This window comes from Cucurbita pepo, chromosome 8, assembly GCF_057944985.1.
Source record: "Cucurbita pepo subsp. pepo isolate OVF chromosome 8, ASM5794498v1, whole genome shotgun sequence".
In the NCBI taxonomy this organism is placed as follows: domain Eukaryota; kingdom Viridiplantae; phylum Streptophyta; class Magnoliopsida; order Cucurbitales; family Cucurbitaceae; genus Cucurbita; species Cucurbita pepo.
The window spans coordinates 4,537,408-4,553,397 of NC_141805.1; the positions used below are offsets into that span (position 1 = coordinate 4,537,408).

At 38.0% G+C, this 15,990-nt stretch overlaps 2 protein-coding genes across 5 annotated transcripts; one reads left to right on the forward strand and one right to left on the reverse strand.

The window, feature by feature from the left end:
- The first annotated feature begins 7,560 nt into the window (after window positions 1-7,560).
- LOC111800237 (annexin D8) lies at window positions 7,561-8,842 on the forward strand. The gene is made up of 4 exons (XM_023683839.2): window positions 7,561-8,035; window positions 8,157-8,375; window positions 8,442-8,531; window positions 8,596-8,842. Exons 1-4 carry the CDS (start codon window positions 7,601-7,603, stop codon window positions 8,803-8,805), a joined length of 954 nt encoding a protein of 317 aa, XP_023539607.2. The 5' UTR covers window positions 7,561-7,600; the 3' UTR covers window positions 8,806-8,842.
- Window positions 8,843-8,869: 27 nt separating this feature from the next.
- On the reverse strand, window positions 8,870-12,780 carry LOC111800233 (uncharacterized). Of its 4 annotated transcripts, none has more exons than XM_023683834.2 (15): window positions 12,417-12,780; window positions 12,004-12,111; window positions 11,444-11,503; window positions 11,239-11,340; window positions 10,964-11,047; window positions 10,761-10,879; window positions 10,575-10,676; window positions 10,336-10,452; window positions 10,182-10,247; window positions 10,031-10,097; window positions 9,859-9,912; window positions 9,683-9,772; window positions 9,513-9,572; window positions 9,368-9,394; window positions 8,870-9,269 (listed from the first exon to the last, which is right to left on the reverse strand). In XM_023683834.2, exons 1-15 carry the CDS (start codon window positions 12,435-12,437, stop codon window positions 9,174-9,176), a joined length of 1,173 nt encoding a protein of 390 aa, XP_023539602.2. In that variant the 5' UTR covers window positions 12,438-12,780; the 3' UTR covers window positions 8,870-9,173. The 4 variants fall into 4 exon arrangements, with proteins under 4 accessions (XP_023539602.2, XP_086982297.1, XP_086982296.1 ...); XM_087126171.1 differs by having other exon boundaries at window positions 10,182-10,244; window positions 12,004-12,117; XM_087126170.1 differs by having other exon boundaries at window positions 12,004-12,117.
- Window positions 12,781-15,990: the final 3,210 nt, after the last annotated feature.

Sequence of the window (15,990 nt, forward strand, 5' to 3'; positions counted from 1 at the left end):
ATCATCAGTCGTTGCACCAACAAGTGCACCAACAGACTCAAAAATTTTCGATGATGAAGATGAACCACGACAACCCAAAATGCGAAGTTTGCGAAACTTGTCTAATTCAATAAATGAGGTACACCTTGTATGTCTTCTGGCAGATGCTGAAAATATCAGTTTTGAAGAGGTGGTGCGAGAGAAGAAGTGGCAAATTGCCATGAATGAGGAGTTTAAAGCGATTCATCGCAACAATACATGGTGTTAGATAAAACCTGAGTTTTTCCTTATTTAGATTCACACGATTTCATTAGTTCTCCGTTTGACCATTTGACAAACACGTCGAATGGATTAACAAAGTTTTAGATGGCAATTTTGTAGGAAGTGGCTAAGATTTAGTTGGCCACTCTCCAGCCATTTTTAGGATAGGTTATATTTAAATAGGAAATCTGTTCAGAAGATTTCAGAACCTGATTTTAAGTGCAGTCAAAATTTCAGTCATTCTCTCTCTATTTTACGCATTTTATTTTTCTTCCAACAACCTCCTGTCGACGATTTCCTCTCACCGAAAAGGAAGGATTTCCTTGGCCGATTATCGAAAAACAACAAGTGGTATCAGAGCCAAGTTGAAGCCATCGGTGTATATCATTGCGGAGGAGCCAACCTATCAACAATCAAGTTGAATAGCTCAAGTGGCTCGCTCACTCTTCCACGCCGCCGCCAAGTGCCGGCATCTCCATCACCACCACGAAGAGGCCGACGTCGTGATGACGGGCGTCGAGTTGTCGTTGAGCGAGTGATCAGGGAGACAACAACCGTCGTCGTTTAGTATCCGATATTGTGACAAAGGTCCAACTATAACGAGTGGACCTTGTTGATGTGCGTTAACCTACAGGCGCAAGGGTTATGGCACGCTGTCGAGCCAGAGGAAGGAGAAACGATTGAGCACCGGGAGGATCGACTGGCGTTCGCCGCCATATTACGATCTATGCCCCCAGAGATGCTGGCTGCGGAAGGAGCTCTCGGAGATCTGCTTTAAGGACGGCGAATCCGTCGATGATTTTTCACTGCGGATCACCGAGCTCGCCAACAGCATCACCACACTTGGTGGCAGCATCAGCGAGACAGAAATCATGAAGAAGATGCTGCAGGTCGTCCCCGATCACCTCGAGCAAGTCGCAATTTCAATCGAGACATTGCTTGACGTGAACGACCTAACGGTGGAAGAGGTGACCGGAAGACTGCGTAACGTCGAGCAGCGGAAGAAAAATATCATTTTAGCTGTCGACAAGGAGGGTCGTCTACTCCTTACTGAGGAGGAATGGCTTGCACACCTAAAGCTCCGTGACGACACCGGCGAGAGCAATGGGCCCTCCAGCCGCAAAGGCGGTAAGAAGCCATGGAAATCTCGCCGGCGCATGCGCGAGAAAGAGGCGGATCAAAAGAAGGAGGAGCCGACTGATGATGGGCCAATCGAGTGCTCGTACTGTGGGAAGACAGGTCACTTGAGCAAGAATTACTGGAGCAAGCTCAGGAACAAGGAGACGACCGAGAAGGCCCATGTGGCTCAATCCGAGGAGGACGAGCCGACCCTTTTCATGGTGACTGCATCAGTCCTACCTGACATCTCTAATCCCGAGGAAGAGCTCTCCAAATCCACAGAGGTAATCGACGACGACATAACTGCTTCGGTGAGCGTCGAACCCGACGAAGAGCTCTCCAAATCCACAGAGGTAATCGACGATAGCATAACTGCTCCGGTGAGCGTCGAACCCGAGGAAGAGTTCTAATTGTGCATAACAAAGGCACCGGCTGGGGAGCCAATTCAACTGAAGGAGGAGCGAGTGTTTGCTCAAATCAGTGAAAGAGGTGAGCAGCAAGAGCACCGGCAATGGGTCCTCGACACGGGGGCAACAAACCATATGACTGGGGCCAAGTCTGCGTTCTCTGAGCTTGACTCGGGGATTCGCGGGACGGTGAAATTCGGCGACGGCTCCGTCGTTGAGATCGAAGGGCACGACACCATCCTGTTCGTCGGCAAGGGAGGCAATCATCACAAGCTGACCGGCGTCTACTTCATCCCGAGGCTAAAGGCTAATATTGTGAGCCTGGGTCAACTCGATAAGGCCGGCTGCCACATTTCCATCAAGCGCGGGCTACTTAGGATCCGCGATGATCGACGACAGTTGCTCACGCAAGTTCAGTGCACTGCAAACTGCCTTTACATCCTAGAGTTGGAGATAGAGCAATCAGTCAACCTCTCGGCCAGGTACTGGAGGATGGAAGACCTATTAGGAAGAGGTGAACCACCTAGACTGGCGGCGCGCCAACCCGAAGAAGAGGCGGCCAGGTACCAGAGGATGGAAGACCTATTAGGAATAGGTGAACCACCTGGACTGGCGGCGCGCCAACTCGAAGAAGAGGTGGCCGAACAAGACGTGGAGTCTGGAGGACATGCCGCCAGGGACCCGAGCCATAGGGCTCAAAACGGAGTTCAAACGAAATAAGGTAGATATACCACATGTTTTAGGAGGAGATTGTTAGATAAAACCTGAGTTTTTTCTTATTTAGATTCACACGATTTCATTAGTTCTCCGTTTGACTATTTGACAAACACGTCAAATGGATTAACAAAGTTTTAGACGGAAATTTTGTAGGAAGTGGCACAGATTTAGTTGGCCACTCTCCAGCCATTTTTAGGATAGGTTATATTTAAATAGGAAATCTGTTCAGAAGATTTCAGAACCTGATTTTAAGCGCAGTCAAAATTTCAGCCATTCTCTCTCTTTGTTATTTTACGCATTTTATTTTTCTTCCAACAACCTCCTGTCGACGATTTCCTCTCACCGAAAAGGAAGGATTTTCCTGGCCAATTATCGAAAAACAACACATGGGAGGTGACAAAATTACCGGAAGGAAGTCAACCCATAGGTGTGAAGTGGGTATTCAAGAAAAAGATGAATGGTCAAGGCAAGATGGAACAGTACAAAGCGCGACTTATTGCGAAGGGATACAAGCAAAAGGCAGGAATCGACTATGACGAAGTGTTTGCTCCTGTCTCTAGAATGGAGACAATCCAATTACTCATTTCTCAAGCAGCTCAATTCAAATTGCCGATTTTTCAAATTGATGTCAAGTCGGTATTCTTGAATGGTGTACTTGAAGAAGAAGTCTACCTCGAACAACCACCCAGATACATGAAAATTGGAGAAGAGAAGAAGGTACTAAAATTGAAGAAGGCGCTTTACGGGTTGAAGCAAGCACCGCGAGCATGGAATACTCGTATCGATACATACTTCAAGGAGAACGGGTACAAGCAATGTCCCCACGAGCAAGCACTTTACACAAAGAAGAGTAGAGGTAATGTGATACTTGTCGCTCTTTATGTCGATGACCTCATCTTTTCAGGCAACAATGATGAAATGATAAAAGAGTTCAAAAGTACAATGACACGAGAATTTGAGATGACAGACTTGAAGTTTTTCCTTTGTTTGGAGGTTAAACAAGGAGAGACGGATATCTTTATATCACAGGAGAAGTATGCAAAAGAGATTTTGAAGAAGTACAAGATGAAAAATTGCAACCCGGTATCAACATCAATGGAACCTACAAAACTCTCAAAGTACGATGAAGGAGAACGAGTAGATGCAAATAGGTACTGGAGCCTGGTAGGAAGCCTTCGCTATCTTACATGCACAAGGCCAAATCTTTCATTAAGTGTCGGCATTATAGGCCAGTTCATGGAGGAGCCGATTTATTTGCATTGGAAGGCATTGAAGTGAGTCCTACGGTATATCCAAGGAACGGTGTCACTTGGGTTATTCTACTCGAAAACAGAAGATTACAAATTAGTTGGTTACTCTGACAGTGATTGGTGCAGAGACATAGACGATCGAAAAAGTACATTGGGTTATGTATTCTTCATGGACAACACAACATTTACTTGGCTTTCAAAGAAACAACCGATCGTGACACTCTCAACATGTGAAGCCGAGTATGTGGCAGTATCTTGGTGTGTGTGTCACGCGATATGGCTTAGAAATTTGTTGAGCAAGATGGAGCTAAAGCAACGAGGTGCAACCGTGATTCAAGTTGACAACAAATCAGAAATTGAGTTGGCAAAGAACCCAGTGAACCATGAAAAAAGCAAACACATTGACATTCGATTTCATTTTATCCGAGATCATGTGAAGGAAGGAAGCATGGAATTGCTACATGTGGCAAGTCAGGATCAAGATGCAGACATCTTTACAAAACCTCTACCGAAAGTACTTCTCGACAAATACAAGAAGATGATTGGCATGACAGAAGGTAGGAACATTTAAGTGTAGGGGGGAGTTTTGTTGGAATAAAATTAAATGCAGTTTAGTTTTTATTTTAAATAAAGTTAATGTCAACCTTAGGTAAATTTGTTAGATTAGAAAAACTAATTTGGAAAAGGGGTTTCTCCCTCCATTATTAGTAATAGAAAAGCTATTATTAGAAATAGAAAAGGTACGATAGGAAGAAAAGAAGAAAGAAAGACAAAAGTATAGTATAATAGAAAAAAGTTTTTCTAGTATTCTTTGTCTCTTTGTCTCTCCCTCCTCAACATCTCCTTCTCAAATATGCGAGTAGTACTTTCACAAAGCGGTATTTCACAAAGCGGTATTGGAACGTTCGATTGTTAGTGTGTGTGAGAGTTACTTTACAAATTAGTGAGTTTTATTTTAACACCACCCACGTTCGACAGAGGCAAGGAGGATCCCGTAACAGCGGAGGCATGGCTGGTAGCAATAGAGACAACCTTCCCGTATATTAACTACTCTAAAGAATATCAAGTTCACTGTGCAACATACATGTTGAGTGTGGGGAACATTCCTTGGACCTAGTTTAGGTTGAGAAGTACTAGCCCGCTGTGGCAATTAGGCTAAGATTAGACAAAGAAGATTTAAACGAACTTCTAAGAGTACATGGTTCATGTCCAACTGGGGGATAAAGCCTTATACGAGGCAACACAAGTCTTGACAGCAGGTTGTTGCACCTGGGCCACAATCGTCGGACATAGTTAATGGTATTAGTTCTCTAAGGTTAGAAGATGATGTGACGTGAGGGAAGAATGCTCAAGAACCATCGTCAATTATAGACCCTAGTTTGACACTTGGATTGGGTAAGGAGTTGAAGAAAAGCTACAAGTGGCACGACACAAAGATCACACTTGTGAGTAGTAACAACAAGCTCAAGATGAGTTGACTAGGATTATGTAAGATTGGGTTTTGAGAGTGCTTAGCACATGAAGAAAGTTGTGTGTAAGGCATTTGTTACGAGTTAGCTAGGAAAAATGAGGAAGAATTAGATCTCCCCAAGTTAGTGTTGTTTACAATCGAGGAGTTGACAACCTACTGTGACGTAGCTGTTGAGACGACGTGGTAGGAGACCATGCAAAAGGAGCTTGAAGCCATTAAGAAGAACAAGAAGTGGTCACTAATTGACTTACCACTCGGACACAAGCCCATCAGTTTGAAGTGGGTGTTTGAGTTGAAGAAGAATAGTGATAAAAATGTCATCAAAGCACAACACTCATGGAAAAGGGATATGTGCAGCAATAAGGAATTCTTTGCACCTTTTGCTAGACTCGACAATGTATGGTTGACTATCGCCCTCACAACTCAACACGAGTGGGTGGTCCATCACTTGGATGTCAAATCATCGTCCCCAATTGGTGACCTCTAAGAAAAAGTGTACATTGCCCAAAGTGTACAAGTTATTAAAGAGTTTAAGTTTCGTGAAGTGCTTGCAAGAACAATCAATGTATACAAGAAACAATGGAGCTGAAACACTTATAGTTGGTGTGTACATTGATGACATGATCATCATTAGTACAAGTGTAGAAGGCATTAAAGAGTTCAAGCAACAAATGATAAAAGAATTTGAGATAACTGATCTCGAGTTACTCAAGTACTACCTCGATATTGAAGTGAACCAAAGGAAAGATTGCATCATGCTAAAGTCATCGGCCTATTGCTAAGATGTTGCACCTTGCTCTCTAGTACTATGTAGGGATAGCTAGGTTGCAACCCCTAACCGTAAACTCGCATCACTGGTGAGAATCTGCTTAGCATATAGTAATATGACGCCACCCACTTAGGACATGTGGTACATTAGAGGGTACTACTAAGGGAGCTCTGGCTGGTTTAGTGAAGAGTCTATCTTGCACCATCTAAGAGCCTAGAATAACATGAGAATGAGGAGCTTGTTAGGAACCTATGGAACTTTTGGCTAGCACTTAGTAGTAGACATGTATGGAGTTATGGAGGGAGACTTAGAGGTTACTTGTAACAAGTAGCGACTCCTCTATACATGTTAGACTCACCCTATAGCCCGAGACAAAGAGGACATTTCAACTTATGTGGAGGAAGTGTGATGGTTATATAGACCATGGAGAATAGGAATTGGGTGGCTAGGTGCACCTAGAAAACCAGAATAAATCTCTATAGGTGACTTACCTTCTCGCAAGGCTAGAAAGAACTCAAGCCATGGAATTGGCTAACTCAGCATATACCTTAAGAAACACGGAAAAGAAGTTTTAATAAGTTGCTTACAAGTAAGCTACTTATTGAATATTTTTGTACTCATTCTTACTCTTTTTGTTTTACAGATCGATAGTAGGTATTCATTAACGGGAGAGTATAGAGCCATACAATTGTAAGAAGGACTCTTAGATCGAATGATACTTTTAAATTTTATTTTTATATCGCTTTCTTGAAACTTGTATCATTTTGTTAACTATTTTTTATAATAACTCGAGCGGACTTGTATTGTTTATCTCTTTTATTGTAAGTTTTTATTATTTATATTCAAAATTAACTCTCTGTATTTACAAAATTGAAAAAATTTATCCCTTTTTTACCTCGGATAAATATATTATTTTAGATTTAACAAAAATTAGTCCAAATTCTTTACCAACATAGACTCTCGAAAATAATACTTTCTTCTCGAATTCTCTATACTTATTCTTCTCTCAAATCTTTGGAAGATTTTATTTTAAGACTCACAAACTTTGATCGTGTTCGACTTTAGAAAAAGATTTTGTAGAAGAAGTTTCAAACCATATGAAGTAAAGCTTGATAGCTAAGAAGAAGTATCAGATCTTGTTGAGGAAGTTTTATGTCGTTGGAACACATCTTAGAGACTTGTCGACCACGATTAAGTCTTAATCCATCAATCTAAAACTTTATAACACTATATGTCCAAATATTATTGAATATATTAGTTATCAATTGAAAGTTTAGAGATCTATTAGACATCAATTTAAATATGATAGAGAAAGAAAAAGTACGAGAGAGTCGAGAAAAGATGCGAAAGAAAGGGTTGAATACTGAGTATCTACTAGGAAACCCAATAACCATTAGCTACAAAACAAAGCTCTCTCACTCACATGCCACAAACTTTTAACATCAATGCTTTCTTTAAAAGACATGAAAAGGCGCAGAAACTTCCTTCTTTTCTTCTTTCAATCTTTTCTTCTTTCAAACACACTCATAATCCAATGGTACACATAAGAAACCAACTCACTTTCCCTTTCCTTCTCTTCCCTATATATGCCACTCAATGCCTCTCTTTCCCTACCCAACTGCCAAATATGTCGATCAACACCGATGATCTCGAAAAAGATTGTATTGAGATTCACGATTCCTGGGATCGAAGAAGCAATAACCTCGTTCGAGTTCTCGCCACTCGAAACCTGATGGAAAGACAACAAATGAGGAAGATTTACAAGGCAATCTATGGTGAAGAGTTGGTGGAAAGACTTGGGACAATCAATGTTCAAAAGGAGAGGAAAGAGTTAGTAGCTCAAGCTTTGTCTTTGTGGATGCTTGATCCTCATGAACGCGACGCGGTTCTCGCCCGGGAAGCGCTCGAACAAGGAGACACTAATTACAAGGCTCTTATTGAAATATTTGTGGGGAGAAAATCAAGCCAAATCTTTCTCATTAAACAATCTTATCGAACAAGATATCAAACCAAATTGGAACAAGATATCATCAATATAGACCCTCCTCACTCGTACCAAAAGGTAAAGTAAGCTCAGGCCCCCGCTATCAAAAAGGACAATATCTGCTAGCGGTGAACCTGGGCCATTAGAAGTTTGAACCTTTTTTTTCGTAGGTATACAAATTGACATAAATTTGCAACAGATTCTTGTAGCATTGGCTGCCTCACACAAAGCCCATAATGCAGATGTTAGCCAACATATAGCAAAGTGTGATGCTAGAAGGCTGTATGAAACAGTAAAGGACAGTTTAGTAGCCATAGAAGAAGAAGCTGTTCTTGAAATGCTCACTAAAAGAAGCATTCCACAGCTAAAGCTTACTTTTTCATGCTACCAACACATATTTGGACATAACTTCACCAAGGTATTAAAAAATTTTACGTATCAACTATTTTCACATAATCATATCGTTTGAGCTATACTCTTACAGGCTCTCAAGTTACGAAATTGCGGAGAATTCAAGAACGTCCTACATACCGTCGTCAAGTGTATATCTAATCCTCCAAAGTATTACGCCAAGGTATACACACAATAATCATTTTATTTTGAAAAGATTTGTATTTGAACATGGTTGAATGAATCAGGTGGTTTACAAATGCATAAAGGGTGAAGAAACTGATAATGGAGCATTGAGGAGAGTATTGGTGAGCAGAGCTGAGGTTGATTTGGATGAAATTCAAAGGGCTTTTAAAGGGAAATATGGGATTCAATTAAGAGGAGCAATACGTGAGAGTATTTTTTGTGAAGATTATAGAGATTTTCTTGTTGCGTTGGCTATTAAAACAACATACTGATTATACCATACAACCAAATAGTGTTATTTTGATTCAATGGCTTTGGAATGTTCGATATCAAAAATTAATAAACGATCGATCGCATTCAAATAGATTAAAACGTAAATTACAACCAAGAAAATGTTACTTAAATTTAAAATTTTACAAACACCTCACATTTTCAAAACTATAATGTATTTACAACCCAAAAAAAAAAAGAACTTTTATACAGTAAGAAAAAATGAAGAGACTCGTTGGTGATTTGAATCTGTTGGGTATAAGATGTAAGCTGCGCTCTGTTAATGAAGACTAGAACACCTTCACTTCCCAGTTTTATTTCATAAAAATGAATATAAAACAATTGTAATCGCATTCGTGAACGTCGGTAATTATCGATACGGGTCAATCCAACAACTATCCTCCTTTGCAGCGTTCGTCCATCGTTCTTTAAAAATCTGCATTTCTAACGAAGATTGAATCCTCACCTACACATGATATAATATAAACCATGATCAAATGGAAACCTCCAATGAACCATATACTCGAAAAAAGTTCACTACTTGGATGAATTGTCGTGACTTACTTTAACTCTATTATCAACTTTGTGTTCCTGCAAAAAATGGGAAGGTTTGAGGGGAGTTTGACATAAGTTCAAGTGATTCTTGGTTGATCACTTAGCTGAAGAATAAAGAACATAAAAGTTGAGGAAATATTTTCAGCACACAAACCGATTCGTTGAAGTTTGACAATTCTTTTTTCTGCGAACGAGCTGGAGCATCGGCATTCAGCTGCGTAAATGTGAGGGTCGTTTAGTGTCGTTTCGGATAATCTAATGTCATCTTAGTGAACATTGATAATGAAAGTTTGAAGAGATTGCATCAGAACAAGCATGGCATACCACATTGCGGTTGGAGGCACCGAGCGTAGGCAGACCTAAATGAACTATGTATTCTGCATCGACGACACCGACTTTCTGTGTTCTGTCACCCTAGAAGAGAATGCATATTCAAAAACGCTACAAGAAAACGGTAGCTTCCGAGCGTAGTAAAAGTAATGATAAAGTGTGAGAATTACTTGTGCACAATAGCCAAGTTGTCTATCCAAGCCCCATGCATGGATCAAATCATTCTGTAAAGCAAAGGGAAAAACAAAATAGGGTAAGCTTTTGAATATTAGTAGTGACGTTCAAGCAGGACGTTTTGAACTCGTTCACGAAAAAAATGATATCGGATTCCTATTGATTTACCTGAATCATATACCACGTGCATCTCCATGCTGCTCTTGAGAACACAGGAGCCATCATTTCTACCCATCTACATGAAATTTTGAAATATTTAATCTGAGGTAACACCAGTAGAAAAATTTGAAAAACCTATTTTGTTGCAGTAAATTTTTACCCCGTGCATGGAGGACCCGTGCTATTAGCATCACACCGTGCAGAGCCTTTGGAGTTGTAAAACCTTCTGTTTTAAAAACAATTAAGAAAATTGGTCAACGTTACCGGATCAAGAGCTGTGAACTTTCGAACTTTCGAGCTGGTGTAGAACTGACCTGTGAACTTTCGAGCCAGTTTTACGTGCAGTAAGAGCCTGGTGCACCTTGGACTTAACCGGATCAAGAGCTGGTTGTGATATCTCAAGCCCCTCCTCCTTAAGGATTGATATGTATCTGAAATAGTTTTAGACGAAGGAAAGACATCGACACATAAATATGGACATCAAATTCAAATATCGAACATTGGAAAGAGATTACCGAGAACTTCGCAATAACGAAAAGTAAACCACACCTACCGTTTTGGGTCAAAATTTTCAACACCGAGGTCCTCGTCCCAAAGAAATATGTAATTATACTCCGCAACTATATCTGGATGCAAGAATCGCTTTGCAAACCACCTACACCATGACACCATTTAATACCAATTATATCTCCAATTTAACGTGTAAAATAGAAAGCTAATGTATATGAATAAACACTACCATTTAGTTTGATTCAGAGACGAGACGTGTACTGCACGAGAACTCCATGAAAAGTCCCTCCATTCATCCACAACACCATCATAATGAAAAAGCATCACATCAAAATCATCTCGAGGGAACTGCAAACGAAAAATCGCGTATTATCAAACAATCGAATCACTAAAAAAGAATGTAGTGAAGGATAAGGGTGATCAAATCATAACCTTTTCAACAATTTTTGACACTATGTGTCTTTGATTGATTCCAACAGCCATAGATAACAAGTTCTTCGAAACCTTCGGCGTTTTCTAGCACAAATATTATTGACACTCGTTAAGGGCGATGCATAATAGACCATCAGATTTCTCCTCAAACGATAACCAAGTTGGATTATTTATCACTGGAAAATAATGGAAACTGAGATTTTTAATTTCGATTCTTCTGATAATAAATCAGATATCGAATAAGAAAAGCTCATTTCGATCTTCACATTACTTACATTGTTTAAAGTCGACCCCCATAGAGGCTGAAATTCAAAGTTAGATGTTTTACTAACGATTCCTTCCGGCAAAAACTCACTCCCGGGCGGCCTGCATTGATTCTACATAAGACACAATAGAAAGGAGATTAAGAAACGTATCGAACAAACACGAACAAAACTCAATGAGAAACCGTAAAACAACACATGGTTAGACTAGACGAACCTTGCACCTGCTGGTTATTACATTTCGAGCGGAATAAAATACCTCCCATCTAAAGATTTCCTGCAAGTTTGTCAAATATCCATCAATGGCTCATTTCAGTCTTTAAATTTTCTTTATAAGTAACAATTTCATCGATCAACTAGCGAGATAAAGGCTAGAAGTTCATGCTATCAAGTGGAAGGAGTTGAACAAGACATAAAGATCATAAGCTTCCTTGTAAGCGTTTTGAGGTTTGAATGAAACTGGCCTTAATTCGAACATTTAATTAACCAGCAAGAAATCAAGGGCCAACACAAACCCATTAACCTCCTAAGATATTGTCATTTTTAGATGAACACAACTATCCACAATAGTATGATATTGTCCACTTTGAACATAAGCTCTCATGGCTGTGCTTTGGGTTTCCCCACAAGGCCTCACACTAATGGAGAGAGTATTCTATGATTATAAACTCATGATCATTCCCTAAATCAGCCGATGTGAGACTTTTATCATCAAACATTCATAACCATAGAATAGGAAGCTATTAGAACTTTGATAAGATATGCTTCAATTTCTACCTTTGTAATGAATTCACTTGCAATGAAATAGACTCCTGCACCAAGGATAACGGCAACGAAGAAAGTACAGAGGCGCAATCTATTCTTCGACTCTGGTAGTATAATATTCTGAAACTTAATGAACTGATATCAGAATCAAACAGACCAAACCAACAAGGACCCATTTGAAAGATCAAAACAGTAACAAAGCTAATCTCAAAAATGAATATAACAGTCAATTTCACTCTGTTTGAGGCAAATAATCGCAACCCAGAAAATACAATTTCAAAGTTCAAAAGAAGAGCCACACGATCATAAAACCTCCACAGAACACACACAAGAAAAAAAAAAACATCAAATGAGAGCAACATAAACACACATAATCCAAATGGGGTTACACTAAAACTAGCACAGAAAGAGGTCAGAGAGATTACAGAAGCTAGGGCCTTCATCATTTTGCTCGAAAATCGTGGGGCATGCGGTCAAAAAAGAACAAACAAATGGCGATTCTAATTTTGTTTAAGTTCTAAATCTGTTTGGGTTTGGGAAGGTGAATTTCATGAAGGAATATGAGGAAGTTTAAGAAAGGGGAAAGATGTTGAACAGAAACAGAGCAACAATTCCATAAAAAAATTGAAGAAAATCAATGTCTATTCACTTTAATCAGAGATAAAGAGAGGTTTGATTTGACAAAAGGGACTGTAATGAGGGTCCCTGATGGATGCAAAAAGGAAGAACAGAGACCCAGTTGAGAAGGTGCAACAAGATGAGTAGCAATGGAGTTTGGAAGGCTGAAATTAACACACAGAATCAGAAATAGAACAACAACAATTTTGTTCTGTCTGAATATAGTTTACTTTTTTTTTTTTTTTTTTTTTTTTTTTTTTTTTTTTTTTTTTTTGTATTTTCTGGGATTATTATTATTATAATATTAATAATTAGTATTATTATAAGTTTTGTTTTTTAATTGTAAGAACATGAATGTTCTGTCGTCGTGGGAGGCGTGCGTTATTATTGCCCCTTATTTATTTCTTTTTAAATTGGTTTAATTAGATATGGCAGTTACATAATCGAAGCTAAAATCTCCAAAATTATTCTTCCGCATTTTTTGGGAGTAATTTTTAAATTATTATAATTATTTTTATAAGATATTCTAAAATATTTGTTTGATTAATCAAAATATTTAATTTCACCGTTTCAAATGTCATTTTTATATCATAAAATTAAATTTTAAATGCAAGAGAGTGATTTAATCATTGCAAAATTATTTTACGATATACTTTTAATTAATTCAACTTAAAAGATTTGGATTTATTCGATTTTGGTTTATAAATTTTTAATATTCTAATTTTAATTTAGAATTAAATTTTAATTGTTTTTACAATAAATACAGTAGTTTTAAAATATCTGACTATATATTAATAGATTTAAACTTTAGAGTTAAATTTTAATTGTTTTTATAATAAATGCAGTTTTAAGATATAATATCTTATTTAAATTATATATAAATAATCTGATTAAATATATTTTTATTTTATGTATCAGTATAAATTATTTTTTTTTAATATTTAATTTTATCAAATACAATAAATATATTTTTCATTTTTAATATATATAATATTTAAATTATTTAAATTAATATATATTTTTCTCCATTTATATTAACCTTTCTAATATATTAAATATTAATTTGAACACTCTAAATTAAATATATTTTTTTAATTTATTTAATATATCTTATATATTAAATATTAATATGAACTTTTCAAATTAAATATATTTTGTTTTAAATTAAAAAATTGTGTTATCTCTATTATTATTTTTATTATTTATTTATTTTTTTTTTTTTTTTATTGAATTGAATAGTTACGTCCATAGTTTTATTTTAAAAGTATTTAATATGAATTTTTGCATATGTCTTCAAATCATGCATTTAGTGACGTTACTAATTTAGGATAAGAAAATTAGGGGTGTTACAAGAATAACTTAGGTTGCAATCCACGAGAAGATATGCAATCAATCCCTAGTTCTTCCTTGCAACACCATTAAGTTTCATGATAAAATTGAGGGAAGAAACATCGTGAATGGAGCTATGGAGAAGTATTTTCAAGTGGCAGCGATGTTGGTTGCGGGCATCTTCTTCCTTCTAGAGGAAGAAGATGATGACATGGTCGTTGAACCGGCCATGTTAACCCAAAATTCGACCCTCCATTAATTTTTCTCAATTTTGACCCTCATCCAGACCAATTCTCATGAAAAATTTTATGGTTCTAGAAACTAGACACTCTAAGGAATGTGTGAAAGAAAATTAAGTAATTTGGATACTAGAGGTCCCGAACGTCAATGACGAGGTACGTAGCCATTTTGGATTTTTCTTAAGAAATACTTGTAGAAATCGCTTGGATTTCAATATATACCCTATGTCAAGTATAAATTAAGGGAATAGAAAGAAGACACCAGGAATGGTGATTTAAGGCCTTGCATGGATCGAATTATTCGAGACTTAAGTAACGTTAAAATGACCCACTAAATGAACTCTGCTACCCATTAAATTTTTAATGCGAAGCATACTATAACATGTTAAGATTATATATGAAATTTGGTGGGCACGAAGTTAAGTAGCTAAACCAAATAATAATGTAAAATAACCATAATGCCCCTAAGGTAACTTGCCTTCGGTTCATGATCTAAATGATCTCAATATGCTATGAAACATTGTAGTAAGTCCTATTTTATGATGATTGATGACATGATAAAGTTTGAAAGCTATTGGAACATGTTCAGAAGCTAAACCAAGAATAAGGTGGTAAAATGGTTAAAATGCCCCTAGGACATTTTAAGGTATTTCAAGGTCTAAACACCCTCCAAATAACTTCTTCCTTCTTACTCGGTTTATTCCTAAGGACATAAAGGTACGTTCAAGATTCTAAATTGATTAGAGTAAGTTTTAAACCTAAACCAAGTTAGGGTCTAAGAAACGTTTAAGGGGATTACCTCAAGTAATTCTTTCCAAAACTCGAGACTCTACTAGAATTATCTAAAGAACTCATTATGACTTCATGTCATTCTAAATGGCTCATGTATGTTACTAAGTTATGTAGAGCTTAAGTATGCATAATACGACTTATGCTTCCAGAAATTACGAACCTTAGAAATTATATAGTGTTGAAGATTGAGAACCAAGGAAAATACTACACAAGCTCTACAACTACCAATGTAAGAAAAATGCTAGGTACCACTCAAGAATTAGGGACCAATGTCCTTAAACTCAGAAACTCAAGAAACTTCAAGACCTCCCATGGTAAAGCATGTTTATGACTCAGACTAGCTGCTTGGAACATATGAAGTCTTGAGCGTAGGTATTCAGACTATGCCGCTTGGAACGTATGAAGCCTTGGGCGTAGGTATTCAGATTGTATCATAGGGCAAGCCATGGAGGCAGGTTTTCATACTACGCTGCTTGAAACGTACAAAGCCTTGAGCGTAGGTATTCAAACTATGTCACTTGAAACATATGAAGCCTTGGGCATAGGTATTCAGGCTGTATCACATAGCAAGCCCTGGATGCAGGTTTTTAGACTACGCTACTTGAAACGTACCAAAGCCTTGAGCGTAGATATTCAGACTATGTCGCTTGGAACATATGAAGCCTTGGACATAGGTATTCAGGTTGTATCACAGGGCAAACCCTAGATGCAGGATCAGAATACATCGCTTGGAATGTAAGAGCCTTGGATGTAGGTTTTCAAATTATGCCGCTTGGAATGCATGAAGTCTTGGGCATAGATTTTCAGACTGTATCGCAAGGCATGCCCTAGATGCGAGTTCAAACTACATTGCTTGGAACGCATGAAGCCTTGGACACAAGTTGTCAGGTTCATGAGTAGTACCGTAAATCCTAGGGGAGTGTCTTGGAGAGTGAACAAAGAACAAGAACAAAGAAAGTAACCAAGAACAAGACAACGATCAAAGACTAGGACAATGACCAAGATTCAAGTTCTGAAGACA

What these genes read in the sequence shown, in the direction of transcription:
- LOC111800233 (XM_087126170.1), bottom strand. Translation starts at nt 12,437, where the DNA reads ATGATGAAGGCCCTAGCTTCT. An exon ending in CAAGTGAATTCATTACAAAG is followed by an intron (nt 11,504 to 12,003) that starts GTAGAAATTGAA and finishes ACAAACTTGCAG; the next exon opens with GAAATCTTTAGATGGGAGGT. An exon ending in GCACGTGGTATATGATTCAG is followed by an intron (nt 9,913 to 10,030) that starts GTAAATCAATAG and finishes TTTGCTTTACAG; the next exon opens with AATGATTTGATCCATGCATG.
- LOC111800237 (XM_023683839.2), top strand. Translation starts at nt 7,601, where the DNA reads ATGTCGATCAACACCGATGATCTCGAAAAAGATTGTATTGAGATTCAC. An exon ending in CTCCTCACTCGTACCAAAAG is followed by an intron (nt 8,036 to 8,156) that starts GTAAAGTAAGCT and finishes AATTTGCAACAG; the next exon opens with ATTCTTGTAGCATTGGCTGC. An exon ending in TTGGACATAACTTCACCAAG is followed by an intron (nt 8,376 to 8,441) that starts GTATTAAAAAAT and finishes ATACTCTTACAG; the next exon opens with GCTCTCAAGTTACGAAATTG.